Source organism: Falco peregrinus, chromosome 4 (assembly GCF_023634155.1).
Source record: "Falco peregrinus isolate bFalPer1 chromosome 4, bFalPer1.pri, whole genome shotgun sequence".
Taxonomy (NCBI): Eukaryota; Metazoa; Chordata; class Aves; order Falconiformes; family Falconidae; genus Falco; species Falco peregrinus.
The window spans coordinates 89,977,761-90,002,027 of record NC_073724.1 but is presented as its reverse complement, the minus strand read 5'-3'; the positions used below and the strand labels follow the sequence as shown (position 1 = coordinate 90,002,027).

The window sequence follows — 24,267 nt, the reverse complement described above, 5'->3', positions numbered from 1 at the left end:
CGCCGCCGCGCTTCCGGTGCTACGGAATGACGCAATCGCCTGCGCTGGCCGGGGTTGATAAATCGCTAGGCGAGTGGCTCAGGCCTGGAAGTGACGTCTTTTCGTAGCGGCTGCCGGTGCGGCCCCACGTGGTGGTGGAAGCGGGTCGCGGAGTGGGGGCTGCGTCCGGGCCCGACATGAATCCTTTCGCCTGGTACCCGCCGCCCCCGCCGGGGCTCCCCCCGCCCTTCTTCTGCCCGCCGCCCCTCTGGGAGCCCGGCTTCTGGACGCCCGCCGGGCCCTACCCGCCGCCTGGCAGCTACCCGCAGCCCGCCGAGAGCTACCCGCAGCCCGGCAGCTGCGCGCCACCCGCTGCCTGGAACCCGCCGGCCTACGGGGAGCCGCCGCAGGGCCCGCACGCTGGTGAGGGGTGTGGGGCGGGCGTCTCTCGGGCCCGTGGGCTCCTTCCCATCCCTTAACGGCACGGACCCTGGAGCTTTCCCTAAGCCTTGGAGGGTGGGTGGGGGACTCTCCCTCCTTCCAGGCATGTTCGTGCTGGTCGTGCAGGCCCGTCTCGTCTCTGGCGGGCCCACCGAGGTAGCAGGGGGTGTTGTACCGGCTGCATGTGTGACTGGCTCTTTTTTTTTTTTTTTTCCAAAGGTGGAAATGGTAATTTCTCCCAGAAATGGCAAGGCAAGCAAGCTCCTGGGTTTACTAAACATCTTCCAGAAGAAAATAACAAGCCAAAGGTATGAACTGGAGTCCCCAGTGCAAGAAAGACATGGATGTATTAGATTGGGCCCAGAGGAGTGCCACAAAAATGGTCATAGTACCGGAACCTTTCTGCTGTGAGGAAAAGCTGAGAGAGCTGGCATTCAGCCTGGAGAAGAGAGCTCTGGGGAGACCTTACTGCAGCCTTTGAGTGCTTAAAGAGCACCGAAAGAAAGACGGGAACAAGCTTCTTAGCAGGTTACCTGTAGTGATAGTATAAGGAGTAATGGTTTTAAACTAAAAGAAGGTAGATTTAGTTTGGAGATAAGAAACGTATTACGGTACAGGTGGCAAGACACTAGCACAGGTTGCCCAGAGAAGCTGTGGATGCCCCATCCCTGGAAGCGTTCAAGGCCAGGTTGGGTGGAGCTTTGAGTAACCTAGTCTAGTGATAGGCGGCCCTGACCATTGCAGGGGGTTGGGACTAGATGATCTTTAAAGGTCCCTTCCAATCCAAACCTTTTTGTCATTCTGTGGTGGTAGCAGGTGTGTGAGATTTGCCCCATGGTACCGCAGAGACTCCATACTCTTGTCTAATGTGACTGCCCTTGCAAGAGAGCAGATGGATGACAATCAGTCTGCAAATCTTGTGCCTGCTGAAAGAAAGATACACTTCAACCAAATCCTAATACAGGTTTACTTTAGAAAAGCCCTTGCTGTGGTGATGCCTGAGTGCCTAAATTAGATTAGTGCTCTTATATATTATCAGGGCCAGACAGCCAGATCACCCTGATGTGTGTAGTGGGAAAAGGAAGGATCTCTGCTACCCTATGAGCTCTTACATGTGATGTGAGAACAGGCGTGGTCTGACTTTGTAGGGAAGATACCCAAGGCTGTAGCCTAACTCACTTCCTAGCCCTCAATAAATCTGTGCCAGCCTGGTGTGTTTGCAGAAGCGATAATTGAGGAAAAGGTGGTAGTGGAAAGAGTTGAGTGCAGGGCGCTTTGTTTGGAAGGTAAGGGATTTGAACTTCACTTCCATGTTATGTTAGCTTATCTTTGAAGCCTGTTTTAATTGACGGTTTTATTAACATAAATACTTATTCATGTGTTTCACACTTAATTAAAAATATCTAGTAATCTTGTTACTGCAGCCCTGAGATGATTTCTTGTTTTTCTTTCAGACCAAAAAGAAAAAAGAGCCTATTTTCTCTCATTATTGTGATACCTGTGACCGTGGCTATAAAAACCAGGAGAAGTATGATGAGCATGTTTCACAACACAAACAGGTTGATGAATTTAGCTTGTTTTATTTACACTTTGATTTTTAACTTTCTGCCTGATAAGTAGTTAGCTGTAGTCACTTTTTGAATGGAAGACTTGGCAAAGAGTTTCCAGAGCTACAGAAAGTGTTCATAGGGGTTTTTTTCTGAATGCTCTGTGTAGGGGAGGTCTTAGTTGTATGTTTGGTTTTATTGTTGAAGTAATCTTTTTTTCTCCTGATGTATTACAAAGTGGTAGGAACTACTTTATTGACAGTATAGCATGTAAAATTTTTGTGTGAAAAACATATTTCAAAAATCTACTCCTTTATTGCAAAGAAGTATCAAAATTTGAAATTGGAGAGTCTTGTAAATCTTTCTTTTAGGTTAACTTCACTTTATCTCCAATTATCGGATACATTAGCTTCACTGATTATGTTGAAACAAGATTAAGTTTAGAAGTACATTATCCCTTCTTACTGTTTTGACAATCACATTTGTTTTGAAACTGGGTAGCTTAGAAGTGCTGTATAACTAACTGTACAGGTGTCTGGCACCAACTTTATTTGAAGTGTGCTTGAATACTTGTTTATAATTGCATGATCTGGTGTGTCTTAAGTTCACTTCCTTATCTTGCAGTGCACAGAAGAAGGTTGCAGTTTCAGCGCACATGAGAAGATAGTTCAGATACACTGGAAGAATGTAGGTATCCCCCCAGGCCCAAGATACAAGTCTACACAATCTTTACTTTAGTCCCCTTTTCTCATTCTTCAGAGGCTTGCTTTCATCCTGAAAGGAAAACGTATTGCTTCTGAGTAGGATCTGTTGTAAGACAATATTGTGGATGAAAAGATGTTGAATGCTATGGCTTTTTCTTAATGGATTCATTTTGTTATTGCTGTGTACAGTCTCACCTCTTTTGGAGATGAAATGGTGTGATACTACTACAGTTGACAGAATTATGCTTTTTTTCTTTTTCCTTATGGGTTATTTCCTTCCCCTTTTAAACACCTATGAATACTTTTTCTTTAGGCACATGCACCTGGTGCTAAAAGAATAAAATTAGATAGTCCAGAAGAGATTGCTAGATGGAGAGAAGAAAGAAAAAGGTAAGACTTGTGACCTATGAATTTGTTGTACTATATTTTCCCAGTGTGATCATTAGATGACAGCTGAAAGGCAGCAGCAGCATATACTTGCCACGGCTGCTCCTTTGACTCCACAGAACTCCTGCATGAGTGGCCTGTGTCAGAATGAGCCAGGAGAGTGCGAGCTGCAGAGACTATAATCATTTGCATTATTATAGTAGAAGGCAAGATATCAACTGAGAAAGAAGTAGCTTTCCCACATATTTGGTTTGGTACCACAGCTTAGTTGAATGACTTGATTCCTTTTAGTCTGATTGCTGAGGTATTTTAGGTCACAAAACTGTGTGTGCTTGGTGATTTTTTTTTTTAATAGCTAAGAAACCTGGAACTATTATACTGACTGTAATCTTAACACATCCCAATGTGTGCTAATTTCTACAGCTTAAGTTGTCCCAAAAGACCCTCAACAGTGAGTTTTCCTAGTTTTAAGGAACTTTGTGCATCGCTTGACACTTTTCTGCTGAAAGAGAACAGAATCCATGAGTGATGCTGTCTCAGGTAGTTTAACTGATATTGTACCTAGGGTGCAAGGTGAAGTTCCCATGTAAGCAGTATTTCTCATTATTTTTCGTCCTGTGATGTGAGGTGGTATAACTTTTTTTTATGGTTGACCAGCACTGAAGTGTTTAAAAATTCATGCTGTACTTCCATAGACCTTTTCCACTTTTTTTCCTGAGTTGAACAGGTTAAAATCCTCCCTTTCCTAGCAGGTGAAAGATGCTGTAGGTTGTCTTCGCTTCTGTTTGTGACTTAGAATATAGTTTTGCAAGTGAATGATCAGTACATGGGTTTTGTTTCCATGAGCAAGAGTCCTATATGCAGTGTGAGAAGTGCAACAAATTTAATTTCAAGATCACTGGCAAAGAGCTAGGGGGATGTACAAGTAATCTGTTTGGGTTTTTTTTAAATTAAAATAAGCACAGTTGTGTGATGCAGTCTTACGGATGAATCCAACTTAAATTTTTGTCACAAAGTAATGTTAAAGTGTTCTTGCTTTGAACCTGACTTCCCTTAACAAATTTTTACACAGTGGCTTTGTAAAAAGAGTGGAATGTATGGTAGGAGATTTTTTTTAATACTTTCCATCAGTTTTTGCTGTATTGAGAAGCAAAATTCCTCCCCATGTAAGTTCATCCCTGCAAGTTTTACCTTTCCTTTGGACATCGTTTCAGCAAGGCAATGGGAAGTCTTACCACTGTGTCAGCACATCTCAGCAGTCAACTGTTGCACCTGCTGTTCATTTCTTAAAAATCAAGGGAATCTGTAGGCTGCTCTCTTTTTAAAAATGGCTGTTCTTGATGAAGAAACAAAATTTTTTTCTCCTGTGTTTAAAATGCCAGTTAACCAGAAAAAAATTGCTTGTGGTCTGTTCAGGTATGGTTTGGTGTTAGATTAGTTTTGGTTCCAGGTTTCCCTTTTATTCTTCTATTGAAAAGATGACTCCAAGGCTTGTTTTTTATTTGCTTTCGGTCTATGTGTTGCTGTCCTCCCCTTCCCCCAACAGTGATGCTTACATGTCTTTATCACTTACAATACGAAGCATTACCAAGATTAGCAAAGCCCAAAATGTCCTTAGATTTGTCTTTCTGGTGGCCTACACTTTATTTTGTAACAGTAGCTCTGAGGAAAAGCAAGAATACTTGGCGTGCAGTCTTTCCTACTCAGTTTTAACTTTTCATACACTCCGGGGGATGTTTGGGAGAGTTCATGTCTAGTGGCTGATGCTGAGGTTCAAGTGTGGAAATTATGTTTAAGGTGTGTGTGTCAATACCAGCTCTACTGTACAGTAAAACATTAGGGAAGCAGGAACTGAATGTACAGTCATGTTTTAGATGCTGTTTGCTTGAGAAATAGGTGCAGCCAATCAAAGCAACTTGTATCTGCAGTTAATATTAAGGATGATACTCTGCCTGAGATTTTTTTTTACTGAGTTTCTAGAGGATCTCATGGTGGGTATTGGTTTTCTGCAGATGAATGTAATTTGGCTGTGTTACAACATTGCTGAAAGCCTTTGTTCACTACAGCAGTGTGAAATCCATGGAAATAAGTCTTGCAGTCACGATCGCCAACCGAAAGAGGCAATACGGGGTTAGGACCTTCTAAGCCAAGGCCACTAGATGGAGTAATGCTGTGGACTATTTCGGTACCTAGTCCTTCTGTGGGCATCTTAACTATAAAGGATGAGTGTAGAATGACTACCTGGGTGGCTTTTGTTACTCTTTGTACACCAAGGTAGCTGTACTAACATCCTTTTTTAAAAAAAAAAAAAGTGGGAGAAACCCAGCTGAAACTTTTGTGAAGCTTTAATTGGGTCACCAGCAAAACATCAGTTTAGTACTGAAGGTTTGTTGTTGACTCGCAATAGACATTGCATTGTACAGGAAAAAAAGGACACCAGAGGGAGTCTGAGCTATTAGGCAGTTTTGGTTTATGGTGATAGGAAAAAGCCTTTTTCTTTCCAGAAGCTCCAGTTAGAGCTAAGAATGAATCTTTTTAGGTCATTAGTAGTTTGTTTCTAATTAGGTTGCAGTGATTTAACATGTGTGTTTCCATGCTGCATCCCTAACATTCCTGTCCTTGTTCTTTCAGCTGTTATAAATAATTGCTTACAGAGCTAGATTTTTCTTCTTAATTAGCTCTTGTGTTGCTCAGTTGTGTATCCCACTTAAAGTCATTTAGAAAGAGCTTGTGTTTAAAGTGCAGCCTTACTCATGTAGAGGGAAGAGAAAGGGGAGAGCTGGTAATGGGTGAGCATCTCTGAATGAAATATGCTGGGTCAGAATTATGTTTTCCTTTCTGATTCTGTACAATGCCCTGTTCATTGCTGCAACCAGCATATGTGCTTACCTAAAAGACTTTTTAATGGTTTGTGGCCCATTGAACCTGCTGAGTGAGGCTATCTAAGTGAAGAGCAATACAGATAAAGTTCCCCAAGATCTCAGGGCTTCCCTATGCTTTGCAGTTGGGTGGTTGTGAAGTCTGACATCAGTTCTGGTGATACAATTACTTCTCCTGTTTTGATTTGTCTTTCCCTTCCAAATAAGTGTGCTGTTCTTAGCATATTTTTTCTTAAACATGAGCTTAAAGGGAATTTTCTACAGTACATTTCCATAATGTGTCAGAATGGGGTACTGCTGTGTTCCCTTCTTACCAAGTGAGATCTGGGTCCTGCTAGCCCATCTGTTTCTAACCAGCTCTTCTTGAGCAAAGATTATTAGAAAGAATGTGGCAAGGTTGCTGTGGTGTTAAACTGAATTGTTAAATTTACTTTTCCTTAGTTCCTAATACAACACCATAGGATTTTCTTGATCTTGTGTATCGCTTGTAAATTCTCCCCCACCTCCCCTCCCTTCTTTAATCTGTTGAGGGCTTTGTTGTTCAGTTAGGGATTGACAGCTGTATTTCCTTGCAGTGCATCTCGTAGGCTGAGCATGTATGTAGTGAATGAAGGCCAGTACTGTCAACCACACCACTTTTAATTAGTGGTTCTCTGGTTGAATAATGATAATCTTAGAGTTGCTTGGAATCTTTCCAGAGTTTCATTCATAGTAGTTAAATATGAAATAAGGAAAGTAATTTCTTAGCACCTGGTAAAAGTAGAGACAATGAAGCAAAGTAGAAGGAATGTGTTGGTAGATCAAGGTGAACATAGATACAGTAAAGTTTCTTCTAAGCTGCAGGGATGTATTGGCAATAAGACTGCCTCAGCTAACATACGATAAATTCACGCTAGAGATGCAATGCTTGGTAAAGTGCCAGGGAGTCTAAAATGATGATTTTATCAGCTCTCTGTTGGGCCATCTTTTTCCCTTTGGGCTATCCATGTCCTCCTTGCTGTTGGTTGTGTGCATGCAATGAAGACCAGCTCAAGAAATTGAGGCAATTTGATCACTGTGCTGTTCCTATAAAGATAAACTCGTATAGCTTTTCACTCAGAAATTTATTGTGTAAGCTGCTGTAGAGACAGGTTTCTCTTCTGTTAGACATTGGTAAAGCTCTGTTTTTCCACTTCTTGCTAAAAGCTAGTTCACTGATATTTATGTGAGCAAGATGGAGTATGCTGGCCTATAAAGCATGTATGACTCCTGCTAGTGCACTCATTTATTGGAAAAAAAAAAGTCTGTTCACTAAGGCACATGTTAGTGATCATGCTCAGTGCCATCTCTGGAAATTTAGGGTATCCTTTACCTATTGGTGTGTAAGTAATATACTCTTATTACCAGAAAAATGGGTTTTCAGGCTATTAACCTGACAATTTATACTGAGGAACTTCCAGTATGGATTATAGAAGTGTCTGTGGTTGGAAACTGCAGCTGCTGTGAAATGGGGCTGCGTTCTTGGGCAGTACTGGCCCCTCCATGAAATCTGCTGTGCCAGATCATTACATCCTGGTTTAACTCCCTCTTACTGTGAGTTGTGTAGGCTCATAAAGCCTTTGTGGTGACTGATGAAGCTGTCTGTACTCAAGCTCTGACAAGTTGTTTGCAGGGCTTAGGTGCTGGCATATTTCTACTTCACTGATGTTTGTAGGTAACGTCTTAAGAACCTCATATTGTTAGGGGAGGAGGAGGAGGGCATGCCTTCTGAGAAGGATTCAAACCCAAATCAGCTCTTCAGACTAACACATACCCTTTTATGTGCAGAGATTCAGTATAGGCTCTTCCTTTTGCTTTGTCACACCTCTGTCCAGAAACAGTCTTCCTAAATGTTGTCTTCCTGAATAAGAATTCTCTGTATCAAAAAAAAAAATCCCCTCTTGTTGATTTTTGACCTCTATTGAGTATTTTGTGGCTGTCCTTAGATAGTGAAGTTTGCAAAGTGTGCCGTAAAGTTGTATTTCAAGACCGTACTGTTACCATTGTAGACGTCTGCCTCCACTTAAGGTCCAGTTGAATTTTGTTGCCTCTGTGGGCAGAGCTAGCTGATGCTAGGAGGCGTACAGACCTCTGTGCTGGGGCTGCGGTACCTGACCAGTTGTGGAGTTGCATTGGAGCTGGTACATTGGGGTGGATGGGTAACTTTGGTCTGCGCCTATCTCATCCACTTGCTCTTTGTAGGGACAGCTAGGGTTGTCTTGGCTAGGTCACACCAGCTGGGCTTAGCCCAGACGTTGTTGCATAGGAGAGCACCTGGGGGAGAAGTGAACTCAGTCTACCTAGTAGTGAGGCTAGTGACCTGTGAACATCTAGAGCTTGCTGCCTGACAAGCCCTTAGATGGAAAAATAAACTAGCAGATGCTCGTTTGCTCGCTGTGAATGAAGCACTGCACGTGTGCTGTGAAAATAGGTAAGTTTTCTGTGTAAGGTAAAGGCAGTGAGTAAAATGCTATTTTACTTGAGAATAATTTATTTGAGAAGAGCTGGAGAAAAAAACCCACAGCTACTTCAGGTGCTCTCAGATATGCTTTTGCAGCAATACTTGGACTTATGGCCTGAGCTCTCCTTAGCTGTTAGTTACTGCCTGTGTCAACTGGAAGGGTGGTTTAGGAGAAATCTGTCTGTCTTGGCGTTGAATCGAACTGAAAGCGTTCGTGGAGTCCATTATGGTGGCTCAGTGGAGGGAGTGGTAACACATAGGAATGAAAGTGGGAGGCAGTGACGTCTCAAACCATGTTGTGAGAGCGTGTCTGAATATGTCTTTAATCAGCATAACTACAACAGCACTTTGAAGACTCCTTTGCTCTAGGACTAAGGGTCTTCCCTTTTGTCTCTTTAAAATAAAAATTTCTAGCACAAGCTTGAGGCTTTTTTGAGCATAACTACTTATTCTATAGCTTGCTCTCCTCCAGTGAGCCTTATTACTGTGAAGGAAGGCACCTTATCCTAAAATTGTGTACAGGTGCCAAGCACGGGGGTCTTTGTCAACACAAAGCTCTTGTGCAATGAATTATTTAATCCTGCTTGCTGTGTGCTGGGAGTGTTATAACATGGATGAACAAATGTAGCTAACAGGAAAGAGTGGAGATAAAACATCACACCCCTGTGCTCACTTGAACTGTATGGTGGATTTCTGGGAGAAATCCAATGAAAATCGACACTGACAGCCTGTGTTCAAATCCTCTTAAAGGAGAAAAGTTCTGTAGTGTGTTCAGGTGTCTATTGTAGGAAATGCTTCTCATGTTTTTGCCTTGGTATGTGGTCAGGCTGTATTGCATTGGTGTGACATTTAACGTTCATGTTGTAAATTGGGGAAGATGCATGTGATAAGATTAAATATTTAAAGAAAGATATGTGTCCTTTTTGATACCTATATTTAGCAGGCAGTTGCTCTAAGTTTGTTGTTACTCTATTTTAATAGACTTATCAAATATTTATAATTTGTGTTTCTATCCAGAAGCTGGAGTGTGTGTGGATGCATGTGTTTATCATTTACCTCCTTTATCGCAAAGCACTGGGATTTAACTAGCTAATGTTTACAGGGCGACTAGTGTAGCCATTTTGGGGCTTTGGTGGTAACTTGCAGCAGGCTTTGCATGTTAGAACCAGCATGGGGTTTGTCTGTAGGGAGGGATGGTGAGGGAGGTGTGGGGAATGGAAGAGAGGGATGGTTTGGGAGATGGTTATAACAGTAGATTTGTTTTGATGTGCATGACTTAGCAATTTTTCTTGAAGCTGCAATGAAAAAGGGGCAGTAACTTTGAACTAGAGGTCAGTGTGCAAGCACAGTACTGAATATTGCTCGAGAGGAAACTTGGATGCTTTTCTTGAACTGTCACATTAAAGAAATCTTGTGCACCCAGAAGCTGTTCTTATAAGCTTTTTTTTTGCTATTCCAAGAACTCAGCAGTTGGTTTGCTAAAGGCATGTTGTACCTTTTGAGATAATTCAAATAGTCCAATTGACGCACCATAAAAAGTCACATTGCAGGACGAAATAGTGCTGTTATGTGCAGGGGTAGGCAGAAGGTCCATAAGTGTTACTGAACTGTTCGTTTGTAGCTTGTTTGATAGTTTTGTAGATCTAATTGTGCTAATTTGGTAGGCTTATTTATTTATTTGATCTGAGCATGTAAGCGTAAGTGCACTAGGGTTTCTTTTCCTCGCTAACAACTTTTTTAAGAAGGAAACAGTCTGTTAAACTTCCACAAAACATCTTAAAGATTTATTAACATTTAGAGGATGCTGGTTTGGTAAAGGGGGAATTTACAAAGAACAGTGAATCACTTACGAGCCAGTAATTTTTTTTTCTTCTAGAAATTATCCTACATTTGCAAACATCGAAAGGAAGAAGGCGATGCAGATAGAGAAGGAAGAAAGGGGAGAAGTACTGACTACCCAACAGTTTGGGTAAGTGTTTTGAAACAAGCTTGTCACTTTCCTGCTAATGAGTTCAGAAGTATCCTCTCTTAGTTTGTTTTCCCAGCACTTACTGCTTCTACTGTACACATGATCTAGCTACCCTTTAACAGAGGACAGGTCATTTGAAAAAACTGCAGATGTAATGTTCTTTTGTTTACAGTTCTTCATAGTCCACTTCGGTTAAATTAAACAATAATTGTATTAAAAATCAGAGTGGTGAATTCTTGCTGAATTCTGCACTCTGGCTTGTTTGAGAGAATCACATTCTAGTGGCCATTCATTAGATCCGTGTAACCTTAGTCTCTGAAAAAGAAGTAATGGGGACAGAAGTCAAGCAACATAATGAATCCATGTGATCTAATCCTTTAATGCCTGAAAATGGCATTTGTGAGTGGATTTGTCGTCTTACTCTCTCCTTTCAGATGATAAATCAATAATCAAGTGAAGAGGGGAGGGAGATTTAACTTTATTTTTGTAACTTAAGTAGTGCTGTTTTTTTCTTCTACCCTCTATCATTTTGATCTGTCTGCTACCTTTGTTCTGAGCCTAATACTTAGTCCTTTTGGATTTTTACCTTTTCTCCCTTGTATTGTGAATTGCTTTCCAGTATGGTCTTTGTTCTTTTTTCTCCCCCTCAGTGTCAGTGTTATGTGGACCCAGCTAACTTCATTAGCTGTACTTTAAAGCCTGTGGGAGGACTTCTTAAAAAAAATGTTGTGATCCATGCTACTAGAATATCACTAAACTAGAAAAACTGAGCTGGAAGGCACAAGTGAACTCAGTCCTAAGGGGCTCATGCTAAAATCTATTTGCTGCTGCATGGAAGTGAAGCTGGAGCTTACCTGGGATTAGTTGAGTCTTTTTTTTCTTTTTTTTTTTCCTTTCTATAGGGGATGACAGCAAACAAAATAAAACTTGCACCATGGTGAAGTGGTTGAACTAGGGCAGAACAGGATTCATGTCAGGCTAGTATAATTTTAGTGCAGCATGTGCTTCAGAAGACCCAGCACCTACCTACCCCCTCCAGCTGGTTGCCTTTCGTGACTTTGAAAGGAAAGGTATATAAAAGACTGAAGTAAAACTTCCTTCTAAGGATATAAAGTTTCAGAAGTGCTTTGGGCCCAAGGAACCAAACCTAGACACGGAGGCTAAAGCTGCACACATGTAATACTGTATTTGGAGATTGTTATGAGCAAAGAGGAGTTTTTCTTGTCACAGAAACACAACTGGTGTCTACCAATTTATTTGGTGGCTCTTGTGGCTGTGAGTTGGATGCGTTATGTAGTCTTAAATGTCCATCAGCAATTCCATACTATTACATTTCTAGTAACTTCATATCTGGAAAATTGTTTGGAAAAAAAGCCCTTGAAATTATAGGTTGTTTGTTTTCACTTAGTGACCTTTAACTCTGGTTGATTCTAGAAATCTCCGCCCCCCCTCCCCTGAGCTGCTAGCACTATAGGCTTGATGAACTCTCCAAAAAGCTGTCATTTCTGCTTTGTATGTCAACAGTAAAGATTCTCAAATTGGTGCTTATCTGGCAAATTTACTGATGTGTGAGGCAAAAATAGAATACAGCTTGTTCTCTGCAAGCTGTACTATTAAAGCAAATAGCTAAGTAAGATTTAGAAAGGATTAGATACTTAACGCTTCTATGGTGCTTTCCATTTGTGGTTCTCTGAAGTGCTTTACAACTGCTAATTCTCACTGTCCCCACGTGTGAGATTAGAGATGCAGAAGGACTGCCTTAGTAGTCTGTCTGGTGTCTTGCAACAGCTGAGTTAACAGTGCATGGTGCTCTATCCAGTCTGAATGGGAAGTGAAGAGTAGTATATCTTTCACAAGAGGAAGGGCAGGTGCCAGGCTGACATTTGTTGGGATGTGTTTGTGACCTTGGGGGTTTCTTTTTAGGTGTTTGAGGCCTCGGGGAAATTGGAATGTTGTATTTAACCCTTGGTCAAGGACAACACCTTTAATTCAGCCTTTATTTGTTCAGTGTCTTCTAGGTTATACAACAATACCCTAAATTTTGAGCCCAGTTGTACAAATTCAGAAATGCAATTCTGTGCTCGATGAAATTGAATTATGGGAGCTAATATTAGTCCTCTTTTGTGGGTGAGAGACTGATGCTCATGAAAGTGGTGGCTTGCCTTGTGTGCCACAGGAGCACTGGTGGATGGCACTATCCTGGCTGAGTGACCAGTGTTAGACGCAGTCATGAAATGACTGGAGAATGGAATGAAATATCCTTTGTTGTGATATAAAGCCATTTTAAATGCTATTGCAGGTGCTGTTCTCTCAGGAAGGACCTAATTAGGCTAGAAAGGATCAGAAGAGAGATCTATTGGTAATGGGAACGTTTCTGTACAAGCAAAGTGTGTGGCTTGGAAGGGCTGCATGATGGCGGTCTAGAAGAATTACACAGGTGGGAAGAGGTGAATAGATTGCAGTTATACGCTGGTTCTTGTAACTTGGGAAGGATGGAGGTACCAAATGACTATTTTAGACACCAGAATGAAGGCAAACTGAAAGAGATCCTTTTTCACAAATTATTAATACCTTGCTGCAAGATTTCAAGTGTGCCAGACATTCACACTGCATCCTGCAGCACGAGATGCAAAACCATCAGTGTCTTGGGAGCATCTCTAGTCAGAGAGGGTCTCTGTGTGGTACACCATGGAAAAGCAGGTGAGAAGAAGGGTGACCATTTACCCTGCTTTTGTGCTTTTTTTTTTCCTTTCCTCGCCTGTTTCACTGGCTGCTTATCAGTGACAAGGTACCAGGTTAGAAATACACCTGAGATTGCTTGCATATGCATGACTAGACCCAGGAAGAAGTTTCAGGAAGAAGCTCTTGTCCCAGTATGGCATTATATGGTTGACTAGGGGTAGCAGGACCTCTACCATGTATGTAGATGAGGCTGAGGGAGAGTACTGGGCAGAACAAACCGTGGGGCTCATTCAGGACAGTAGATCTTCTGTGTCTTTTGTGGTTGTCTTGTTCTGCTGAATTAAGTTTCTGTTGCTTGAAAAGAAGTATTTTCAGAAAGCTTAGGCTGTCCCTTCATTACTTGCTTTTTTTTTCTAGGTCGCACCTATTCTTCTCTATGTAGACTTTGACAAGAGTTTAAGCTCTCCAGGTACCTTCCTATAAACATGTTTTGTGGTTATAGGGTAACCTGGAAGATTATGGAACCAGCATGCTGTGCTGTTCCCCTCGTTTAGAACTTGTTATTTTGTTTCAGGTTTTTAAAAATCCATTGTCCTGATCAGAAGTTTTTTATTCCTTTTCCATTGGAGTGAAAGATATGAATGGCATGTTAGTTGGAGGCAAAAGCAGGCAGTCATTGCGACTGATGGTGTCAGGTGGCTGAATGGATTTAGTGCAGCAAGATCCTTCTCTGAGCTGTAACTGGAAAAAGGAGACTTAAGCAGTGGAAGTATGTTTATTGTAGGTGCTTCCCTTTGAATTCCATGTTCCTCCTGTTTTGAATGACCTAATTGCTTAAGTGAAGAGAATATTTGTTAACTTCATAATGTGAAATGAAAACAGTGTCCTCACACTGTAGATCAAGGAGCTTGCTTAGCCTGTGTGCCCTTTGCCTTTTTAAAAAATAAAAGTAATGAACTTCAAACTCTTCATTTATGTTCCAGCTTTGTCACATTGCACTGCCAATGAGATGAGCTGTGACTGCCTGTCTGGTCTGTCACCACATGTTAGCTGAGCTGGAGTAAGTCCTGGCATCATGCTGTGTCACTGAACCTTAAACGTGGGCCTGAGCGATTTGGTTACATCAGTTGATTTTATTCTCATAGCTTGTCACTTGTATGAGCTTTGTGTTTCTATTCTCCAGCAAAATGAAGGGGATGTGGAAACCTCCAGAAAATGAAGAGAAGTTTGGGCAGCGAGGAAGGCAAAGGAGAAGACAAAGGCGCCCGTTCTGGAAGAAATTTAGAAAAAATGATGGTGATTATAATGTACATAGAACTCAAAATGAAGCCAATGGACCAGAAAACAGCATATGTGAAAAGGAACATGAAAACCAGCATGCTTCAGCAGCTCAGCCCGATGTGAAGGACACAGATCCTCTGAGTTTTCTGGCAAACAGTGATGTTGGTAAGATGAAGGAACTTGGAGAATTATTTTTAGTAGTACTACTGAAGTGATTACAGATATTTTGCGTAACTAGGAACTTGTGGGGAGAGCTGGGGATTTCCAAAACCATGTAAACTTTGTCCTTGATTGAAAGAGGGCTAACTGTGTACGTTTAAAATGGGGAAACTCTCTTAACAGAAGATTGATTCAAAGCTTTACAGTATTCTTGGAGAAGAATACTGGGAAGCCTGTTGTCACGCTTATTTCCTCATTGTTACTAACAAAAATGCTCAGGATTGCTGTATTGCGGCTAGAATAGTGCCAGGGCCAACAGGGTTATGAGCTTTGAATGTAGTCCAACATCCCTGTGCCTAAAACTTGCACTTAAAACTTCCTTTTAAATGGAAATTTCTACTGAAACATATCCCGATTCAGGACATGGTCTTTGAAGGAAATTCCTGGTGTAATTATGGTAAAAGAGTTGGTCAGTGCTTTATCTAAAATGGGGTAAATGCATTTTGGGGAGCTTCTGTCCTGGTAGACTTGGCCTGTTATGGAGGAAAATATCTCAGTAGTCTAGAGGACTTAGAGATACATGTATGTGTCTTACTGAATTCGTGTCCACATGTGCACTTGGCTGAGATAAGTTTTGGAAAGAAGCTGAAGAAAAATTCTGATTAGAAAGGCTGACACAAGAACGTTTAAGATACTACCAGCGTTAAGCACTTCTACATAAACTTGCTTGCAAGCCATGTTAATTGTATTATAAACACAGGGAAAATCTAGCAGACTACTTTTATGTCTGTCTTTTTCTCTGAGAATTAGGAAGCATTAAATTTTATTCTCTTGTCATCAGAAAATGTTTATATGAATGGGAGAAGATGCTGGGAGACAGGATGTGTGTCTTGGATTTGAAAAATAACTACTCTGGATACTTAGTTTTCTTAGCTTTGTATGTTTTGAAATATGTTACTGGTTTTAAATCGGTATTATGTAACTAATCGAAGAGGGTTTCTGGGCTCCTAATGGAGCACCTCAATTTATCTTTAACAAGTACTTTGCCATAATAATCTTATTTTACCTGTAATCTCCTGCCTAGGAATGCTTTTTTGTGCAAAACAGCTGGGAGAGGCAGCACAAGGAAAGCCCTTTGTTACATAGGGAAGTGATGCTGTAGTAACATTATGAAGGAGAGGAGAAGAAATAGCTTTTGCTTACAAGTCAGGATTTTGGAAGTGCTTCCATAAAGTTTGTGTGCAGCATTACATGTTCTGATGTAAGTACTGTACAGTAATCTAAAGAACGTGTACCATCTTAGGTTGCTAAACTGTGTGAAATAAGAAAATCTTTATAAAGCCAGAAGAAGAATTAAGTACATCAACAATCAAGTTATTTTTCAAAAAACTGTTAAATTACCCATTGTGGTTTTGAAAATAACAGTATTTAGAATGTGAAAACTAATACATTTCCTTGTATGAGTTAAGTGAATTACGTAAAATGTCAGTATTTTTCTTCTCATTGTTTTTTTTCTGTATTATTACTCTTGATACTCTCCATATGTGTGTGTTTTCTGAAGTATCGCTGCTTAGGTTTTTTTGGTGAGCATGTCTTGTTTCCACATGCTGGCAGCAATATAAAATCTCCAGATATAACTACTTATAGTCAGCAGTGTTGCAGTACTCTTAGTATATGGCATGTAAGCTGACTTATACTCTAGCTATTTTTAGTAGCAAGGCTAGAATGCATCCCCTGGAAAGATGTCTGATGCTGGGTTTTTCCACTTGAAAACATAATCTTCAATTAGTGGGAGCAAGAACCCAGTATCCCTATGCAATTTGTTTATTCCACTAATCTCTGCATGTTGAGAAACTTGAGTATACTTAAATATAACTATTTTCCTGCAAGCGCTTATGTTCTACTTCATGATAAGGAGTCTAATTATACCAAAGTACAGCTAGTAACTTCTGTTATAATAGATGGAAAAGGAATGTAGTACTTGCTTATTACATGTTATTAAAGCCAGTTGCTGGTTTTTTATACTATTGAGAAATATAGTCATAACAAACACAACGTAACTAAGTAGAATTATTTAAAAAATCCTACAACTGAAGTCTGTGATTTTACTGTACAGATACATTTTGTTGGATATTTAAACCTTTCTAACAGCAGCAGCCCTTTCTCCAGAGGGAATATATTTTTGCATAATGCATTCACTTCAGTTTTGTTTAGTGGCTAGTTCCTTCAAAGCTAAGAAATTGAATGGGAGATGATAAGCAGAAATGAGGTAAGGTGATGAGCCTGCCAGGTGTAAAATTTTGAGGGATCTACTAACTAGAAAGTTGGTTGTATTCAGTAGTGCATAACACTTTCTCCACATGTTACAGTCATAGAGAAAATGTATTCCAGTAAATGTGTTCTTCCAATTTCCTGAAAAGCAATTTAAAAGTAATTCTTTAAGTTTTGAAGAAAATAAAAAAAAGGCACCCAACTACAATATGCACTCAGCATTTTGCATGAGATAGAAAAAAGCAGCAATGAATCAAAATAATTTGAAGTAAATGCTGGTTTTATCATTGTTAAAGTATATGCAAGTGCTGTGTGTTCTCCATGAGGAAAGTGCACTGTGTTTAGCATAAGCTTCCAATGTAATTGCAAATTGGCATGATTAGTAAATGAGCAAGAGTCAACCTTTCTCAAAAAGACCTCAAAGTAAAAAGAGGCAGGTATTTAGGTAAATATCTCTGTATTTTTCTAAACTGTTTTACTCAGCAGCATGAGTGCCAGTGAATCAAATTGCCAATTGCTAATGCTATTTAGAAGAGAATAGAGAAACGTTTGTGATTTCAAAATAAAAGATCTCAAAAGTGTTTATTTTGGTAAAATCTTCTTAAGGAGGCAGCTTTCCTATGGGGCAGGCTTAGACAGACAGGGAATAAGAGGGCCCAACTCTTTTTGTGAAAATAAGATTGCAACTGGTCTTTTTCTAGAAGTCTCAACAGGCTGGTTTCTCAGAATGTTACTAGTAGTGGGGAGTTCGTATGTATGTGTATATATGTATGAAACTTGTGTGCAGGTGTATTGCTGGAAAGCATTTCCTAGTTTTCCTGCTAACTCTAGCACTGTTCACTTGAGTCCAGGATTTTAGTGCATATAGATTTGTTTCAAACTAAAGCCATCAGTTTTGCATGTTTATTTTCAAGGAATCTTTCTCTGGTAGGGCTCTTTTTTCCTACTAGCCTCAATTTCCGCATTTTTGGTCCACTTGGCTCCTATCTTCCCAGTATTCTCTTTTGGGGTAGTTTGAGACTGTAATATCTTGCTTACTTAGGCATGTTCATAATGCTCAGCAGGGATTTAAGTATCGGACAGTCTGAAGTACTGCTGAAAACCAATCTTCTAATTTGAAGCCTTGGTTCTCAATGTCCCTTACAACTTTAATATAAAAAAATTTCTTTGCTCTTCAATTCTCACTTTGAATGAGCCTAATTCTCTTTCCCTCCACCTCCCTTACCAGCTTTTGAATACTTCTCCCCCACCCCCTGCCTCCGCAGGACTACATCCAGCAAGACTTCAAAACGTGTTATGAAATCCTCTCTCTCTCTCTTTACCTACACTTGATAATAAAACCTATAATTATGTTTGGTATGTGAAGAAAGAACCAGAAAGCCCAAGCTGTTGTTCAGGAAACTTTTTGCTTCTGTAGCTTTGCTGGCAGGACTGCAAACCAGCGGTGAGACAACCTTGCAGCTGAATGCCTCTAGAGGGTAGGCAAATATGGGGTTTTCCTGTCAGTTCATGGTGCTGAGCAACGAACGGTGCCTGGTGTTGGGTTTCTGTAGTGATGGGATGGGCAGCTGGCTGTTGTTGTAGGAGTATTGGGGAAAAAAATTCCTCTTGCCTTTTCTTTCCCTGTAGAGTCCGACAAGGATGAAGCAGCAGCTGAAGACAGGAGGCTGGGATTGACTGTTGTTCCCAAGCAGGTCACCTCTGCCCTGAGTTCATTGTCGGCCAACTACGGCAGCGCATCTGACAGTGAGCCTGAAGGTGTGTAGAAGCGCATCCTCTGCCCTTCTCCCCTCCCCTTCTACCCTGCATCACTGCACTGGTGTGGACTGCAAGTAATGATAAAACCTGATGGCAAATTACCCTTCTTTGGGGAGGGCTGGGGACTTAACCTCTCCTGTATCTCCTCTCCTTTGCCCTCTCTCACCCCGTTGTCCCATCCCTGTGTATTTATAAATACAGCATTTGTGAGAGCAGTAGCTCTTTACAGCTGCGTTCCCAGCTGCTGAAAGCTGCAGGCTATCGGTCAGAACCTATGCAGTACTTACAATTTCTTGAGAAAAAATGTAAAAGAAATCAAAGGTGTTGCAGAAGAAAATATAGCATGTAAGCTGTGGCTTACATTTAGCAAAGATGTTAAAGTAACCAGTAGTTCAGTGGCTTTATCTTTGAAACTCTTGGCTGTGGAGATGCCTTTTGATTTCTGGCCTCTCTGCCACTGCTGTAATTCAGAGCTGCCTGGTACCTGCTGATTTTTACACTTATACAAGTAAACAGACAAGCTTGTTAGTTATGCACGGGGATGTTTTTGCAGTCCATGTACACATTCTTTCCAGTTTGCTTTCCGTGACAGTGTATGCTAGTACTGCTGTAAGCTATGCATAAAGACAGGCTAGGACGTGTAAAAGGGTATGCTGTTGTTCTGCTCCTCTTGTTTCCCCATTCCTCCCTCCTAGTTTTGAGCGTTAGCTGGGGTTACTGGGTGAGCCATTACTTGTTACCAGTATGGTGATAGCTCCCAGTCTCAGAGAAGCACCTGGACAGAACACTGCATTTGTGGAGGCAGTTGCTGCATGGGGATGGCCTTGTCCACTTGCCCTGTCACACTAATGCCTTCTCCCTCCCCCACTGCCCCAGTTCTACAGCATACTTTAGAAAGCCTCAAACAGACTTTCCTGAAAGACTGGGTGGAGTTTTTCCCCCCATCTTTGCCTTTTCTCAGCAGCATGCCCTGGGTTGAAGTGGGGGATATAAAATGTCTTTGGTTAGGGTGTGTGTCATTGAGTTTCCCAAGCCTTTTTTCCTTTAGTTGGGGGGGGGTGGGCGTGGGGGGGTGTGGGAAGCAGCCTTGCTTCAAATCATGTTTGAATAGTGCCAGGAAAAAGCTGTTATGCTCACCCTAATTTCCATGTCTTTAAGGGCTTTTTCCACAAAGCTGCTGGGTGTTGAAGTAAGGCTTGAACTCTCTAGTGCGTAGATTTTGTGCTTCTGAGTGTATCCATCAGTGTATGGTAGAGAACTGCTGCTACTTCTTGTTTTTGCAGGTAGTTACTATGGCTTACTTGCCTTAGGTAGCCTACCCAAAGTTACAGAGAGCATCTGGCAGGCAGGGGATTGAACTTGGGCATCCTCTGCCCTAACTGCATCATGATTTTCTCAGCAGCCAAATTTGCAGCAAACTATATTGTGAAGTGGAAGCAATGTACTTGCTAAGTGATAACAAGGCTGCAGTTTAAAAAATCTTGTTCAGCTCGTACTACTTCTACTTTTTTGTATTGCAGAATTTAAATATCTTGTTTTCCTTTCTGTGAATGTTTAGAGATTATTATTTTAAAAGAAGCCCCAAACTCAAACCAAACAAAACCTAACTTCCTCTAAGTAAACCTTGAACATCTTCACATCAGGTTATGTGAGCAAGAATAGTACTAACAAACTGCCAGTGCATGGAGATACAAGCACGTTAAAGAAGCTTTTAAGTTTGAGATGAAAGTGTGTTCTTTTTCTTTAAGAAATCTCTGTCAAGACTGCAACAAAAGCTGAGAAAAACCAGGCTGCGCTCAGAAATACACCGCAAACTACTTCTGTTACTTGGAGTCGAAACTGGAATCAGAAACGCTCAGAATATGCAGGCACAATGTTAAGAAGCTCGAATTCAAATGCACGTCGCCCCAGAAGGCCTGATAACTGGGGCAAGAAAACATTACCTCTCCTTCCAAAGCGCCGTCCAACTCTTCTGGAAATGGTAAGTCTTAGTACTAAAACAATGCCTCTTGTGCAGGATTAGCACTGTTTGTGAGTGGTTCTCTTTGCTGTGGGAGGTTAGAGCAGTCTGTTAGCAAAGGTCCTGTCTTAAAAATAGCCAGCGAGCATTTCACTCAGAGAAGGTGTAGATGGCTTAAATAAACAAATAGAAATACCCTGGGGTGCATTCAGGTAGTGACTGATGTCAAGCTCATAAAGTGAGCAAGAGGTGACAACTTAATCATGTGCCTAAAATGAGCTGCACAAATGACAGAACCTTTATTCCTTCCTCTCTGCTCCCTGTGGTAGTATCAATTAGGTTTTTGTTTATGTGTGATCCCATCGGCCTTACTCTGATCTTCCTTAGCTTTCAGCTTTGCTATTCAGCTGCCTTCCTCTGATTGAGGAGCACACAAGTTTTTCAGATGCAAAGAGATCTTGTTGATAAGGCTGCTGGTGCCTTGAACTGTGGAGTGGTGTTGAGCTGCAATCTGTAGGGGTATGTGTGTTTCTTCTCTGTAGACATGTTTAACTCAATCTGAGGAAGTGATAGCACGGGTACCTTGAAGAGCAGGTTGGTGTCTTACAGGAGCAAGAAGAGGGTTGTAGGGGTGAGTCCAAGGTGTTATAAGTCTGTTCTGAATAGCAGTGCAAAGCATCTTATTTGGAGGCTTGGTGACTTGCTTTAGTATAAACAAAACTTCGAAGCTTTTATTGCATTTAGTGTTCAAAAGATTATCGGATAGGTAGATTACCCTTGTGGTTCTGTAAATAGCCAGCGAAGAGCTCCTCCATCAAGGGAAGACTTGCTGTGGGCGGAACACAGCAGAAAGCAGCGTGCCACTGACATCAGGGCTCTGAAACGACACAGGATGTTTAGGCAAGAGGTACCTGATAAAGCATATCCCAAGCTGCAGATGTAGGAGAAATCCCTTGATAGTCCTTTTAGCATGTAGTACTGTTGCTGCCAAGAATTAAAGCTCCTAGTGACTGAAAAGGAAGTATTTGCCCTTTGAAGAGCAAGAGATAGACAACTGCATGCTTAGGGAGCTACACAAAGTTGTTGGTGATCCAGAGTCCTCACTGCTTTGAAGAAAGTTCGATGAAGTCCCACATGCCAAGAGAAGCTGACAGAATATTGGAAGCCTGAATTGTAGCTTGCCAGTATAGTCCATTTTCAAAATAGCATTTTAGTGGGTTTTTTTGCCTTTAATAGTGCTCAAAACTGTTGTTAAAGGGCATGTACTGTAGCTGTGAATTGCGGGGGGAGTGCCTGAGATTCACAGGTAGGCTTCCACTGTTGCAAATGGTCAGCATATAAAACTTCAAGGAAGCAAGGCTGAAATTTTACAGTGAGGAGTCACTGCTGAGAATTTATCCAAAAAGCGAGGAAGTAGAACTGCTAAGAAAAGGATGTTGTGTCAGTGAAATGGTGCTGTAAAAAAAAAAATATGAAAAGGGAGGTAAGAGAATAGCAGCAGACATCTATTGGCAGTCATTTGGCAGTAAGCTTGGGCACTACTAAAACGTGTTTATTGTAGCCATGCAAAAACAGTAATGTGTGTTTATCCATTTTGTATGCTGACAAAATAAAAAGCTTGTGTAGCATCACTCCACTGAGATCCATCCCTGCATTAAAAGATACAATGCAATGATACAGTCTTGACAGGGTGATGGGGCATCCCATCTGTGCCTTTATTTGGCCATTTGGGAATTAAGCAGTTTCTGTCAGTCCGGCAAAGAGAGAACATCACTGTGCTGTCCCATCTGCCCTAACATGCACCTCTTAATTCAGATGGGAGGTTTCTGAAGGCCTGTTCTGGGTGTCAGGTGCTTGTAACATCTTAGTAACTAGTCTAAAGAGAAACATGCACTTTAAAGTGGCTGATTAAACCACTGTTGAAACTTAGAACAAACCCAAGAAAGCTTATTTGTGACATTACAAGCCAAATTTAGCTAGATCTTCTGCAATGTGTAATACAGATCTCCCGCAAATGATCAGATGGTTACAGATTAGCTACTTGCTTTAAACTTGTTTGTTCAGAGTACTAGATTCTGCTGACACTCAATGACAAAAGGTCCTTTAGTCTTCTGGCTGATTTCTTTTCTTTAATTTTTTTCTTATTTTAAAATACCAAAATGAACTTCAGTGAGGTTAAAGGAGATGAGGGAGGCCTCCAGCACTTTAAGCTACTAGACTTATGTTGGTGGATTATAGCCCAAACCAGTTATTGCTATTTAAATCCGCAATCTGGTACCTGATATGAAACATGCCCTTTCCTTGTATTTATCTTTTACTCATAGGGATTTTCTAATTAAAAATGCATAGGATATTAAATTACAGATGCAGTATAACCTGGAAAGTGTAAGAGATGTTAATAGACTTGCTATCCTGATGTACTGGCATGCATGGCCTACTATTTGTGATATGAGAACATTATCTCGTGGGTCTACAGTCAGGTAACTGGGGAGGAAATTCCTAATATTCCAGTATGTTCAGTGACATTCTCCATCACCTGAGCAAACTGAGACTGAAAGCTTAATCCAAAGGTACCATCAGATTTGTTGGCTTGTTCTACCTGCCTTAGTGTGTTATTGGTACTGAGTGAGCGGTGCTGGAACGTGCACTTTGGGCACGTACTTTTCATCCTTTTCAGTGATAGTCATGTGCCAGTACCATAGTGAATCATGACTAATGTGAGCCTCTATCACTAGATGTGGTGGTTGGCCACCAGCCTGCGCTGCTCTAGCAGCCTGCTGCTGCCCAGGAGGGCAACTCCCTCCCTGCTGCCTCCTCCCACCTCTTCTCTGCTATGCTGGGCCTTTTGCTGACACTAGTCAGGTTTTGACATGTGTGCCCCTGAAAAAAAATGCCTGAACAAACAATAAAAAAAAAATCCCAGAACACCTGACTGCTTGCTGCTAATTGTCAGGTTCATTTTCTCCTGGCTGGTGAGATGAACTGATATAGTAAGGGGTCTGATTAGCCCAAGCTGGTGTGAGGGAGGGGAATGAGCCCTTGGATCACCCAGCTCAGCAAGCTGCATAGTAGTGCTGTCAAACATGCTTGCTGGCTCTGCCAGAGTCCTGGTCAGTCAGTGGAAAGGCACGAAAGGTGGGAATATATGGCTTTCCTGTGCTGTGTCTGGTAAGGCAGTCTCCTGCTCTGTGTCCAGGACTTCTGTGAGAGTGCCAACTACTTAATTTTAGAGATGTTCAAAATCACTGAGTAGAGCCATACATCTTGCTAGGCTTGTATCAGCTACAAAGCCAGAAGCAAATGTGCGTCAACTTCTTTTCTTTCTTTCCAGTTACTGGCCCAGGACATCCGACATGAAAGGAATGTGATTTTGCAGTGTGTTCGATACCTCATCCAGAACAACATGTTTGGACTTCATTGTAAAACAGAACCACAAGCTGAATCAGAGACTGAACAGTCCACTACAACCACAACAGAGTCTTTGATGGACAAACTTGATGAATCTAATCATTCTTGTAGCTCTGACCTTCAGTTAGCAGGAGGAGAAGATGATACATTATTAATAGCCCAGGGTGAGAAAGTGCCCATGGATCAGACTTCACAGATTGTTCATGTGGCAGATGAGGACACATGGGAAACCCCATCAATTCAGTGTGAAGATGCAGTGTAGAATGGATGTCTGTTGTGGACAATAAAGCACAGGCTAACATCTTCTGCCTGACTCATACTGGTGTCTTTCAAAAAGCAAAATAAAATAATCATTTAAGTACA

At 41.3% G+C, this 24,267-nt stretch overlaps 1 protein-coding gene across 1 annotated transcript; it reads left to right on the top strand.

Moving 5' to 3' along the window:
• The first annotated feature begins 92 nt into the window (after positions 1-92).
• NUFIP1 (nuclear FMR1 interacting protein 1) lies at positions 93-24,267 on the top strand. Its single transcript, XM_013296302.3, has 10 exons — positions 93-402; positions 640-728; positions 1,875-1,979; positions 2,592-2,654; positions 2,985-3,061; positions 10,293-10,385; positions 14,251-14,513; positions 18,408-18,536; positions 20,285-20,517; positions 23,828-24,267. The coding sequence occupies exons 1-10, from the start codon at positions 177-179 to the stop codon at positions 24,164-24,166; spliced, it is 1,617 nt and encodes a 538-aa protein (XP_013151756.2). The 5' UTR covers positions 93-176; the 3' UTR covers positions 24,167-24,267.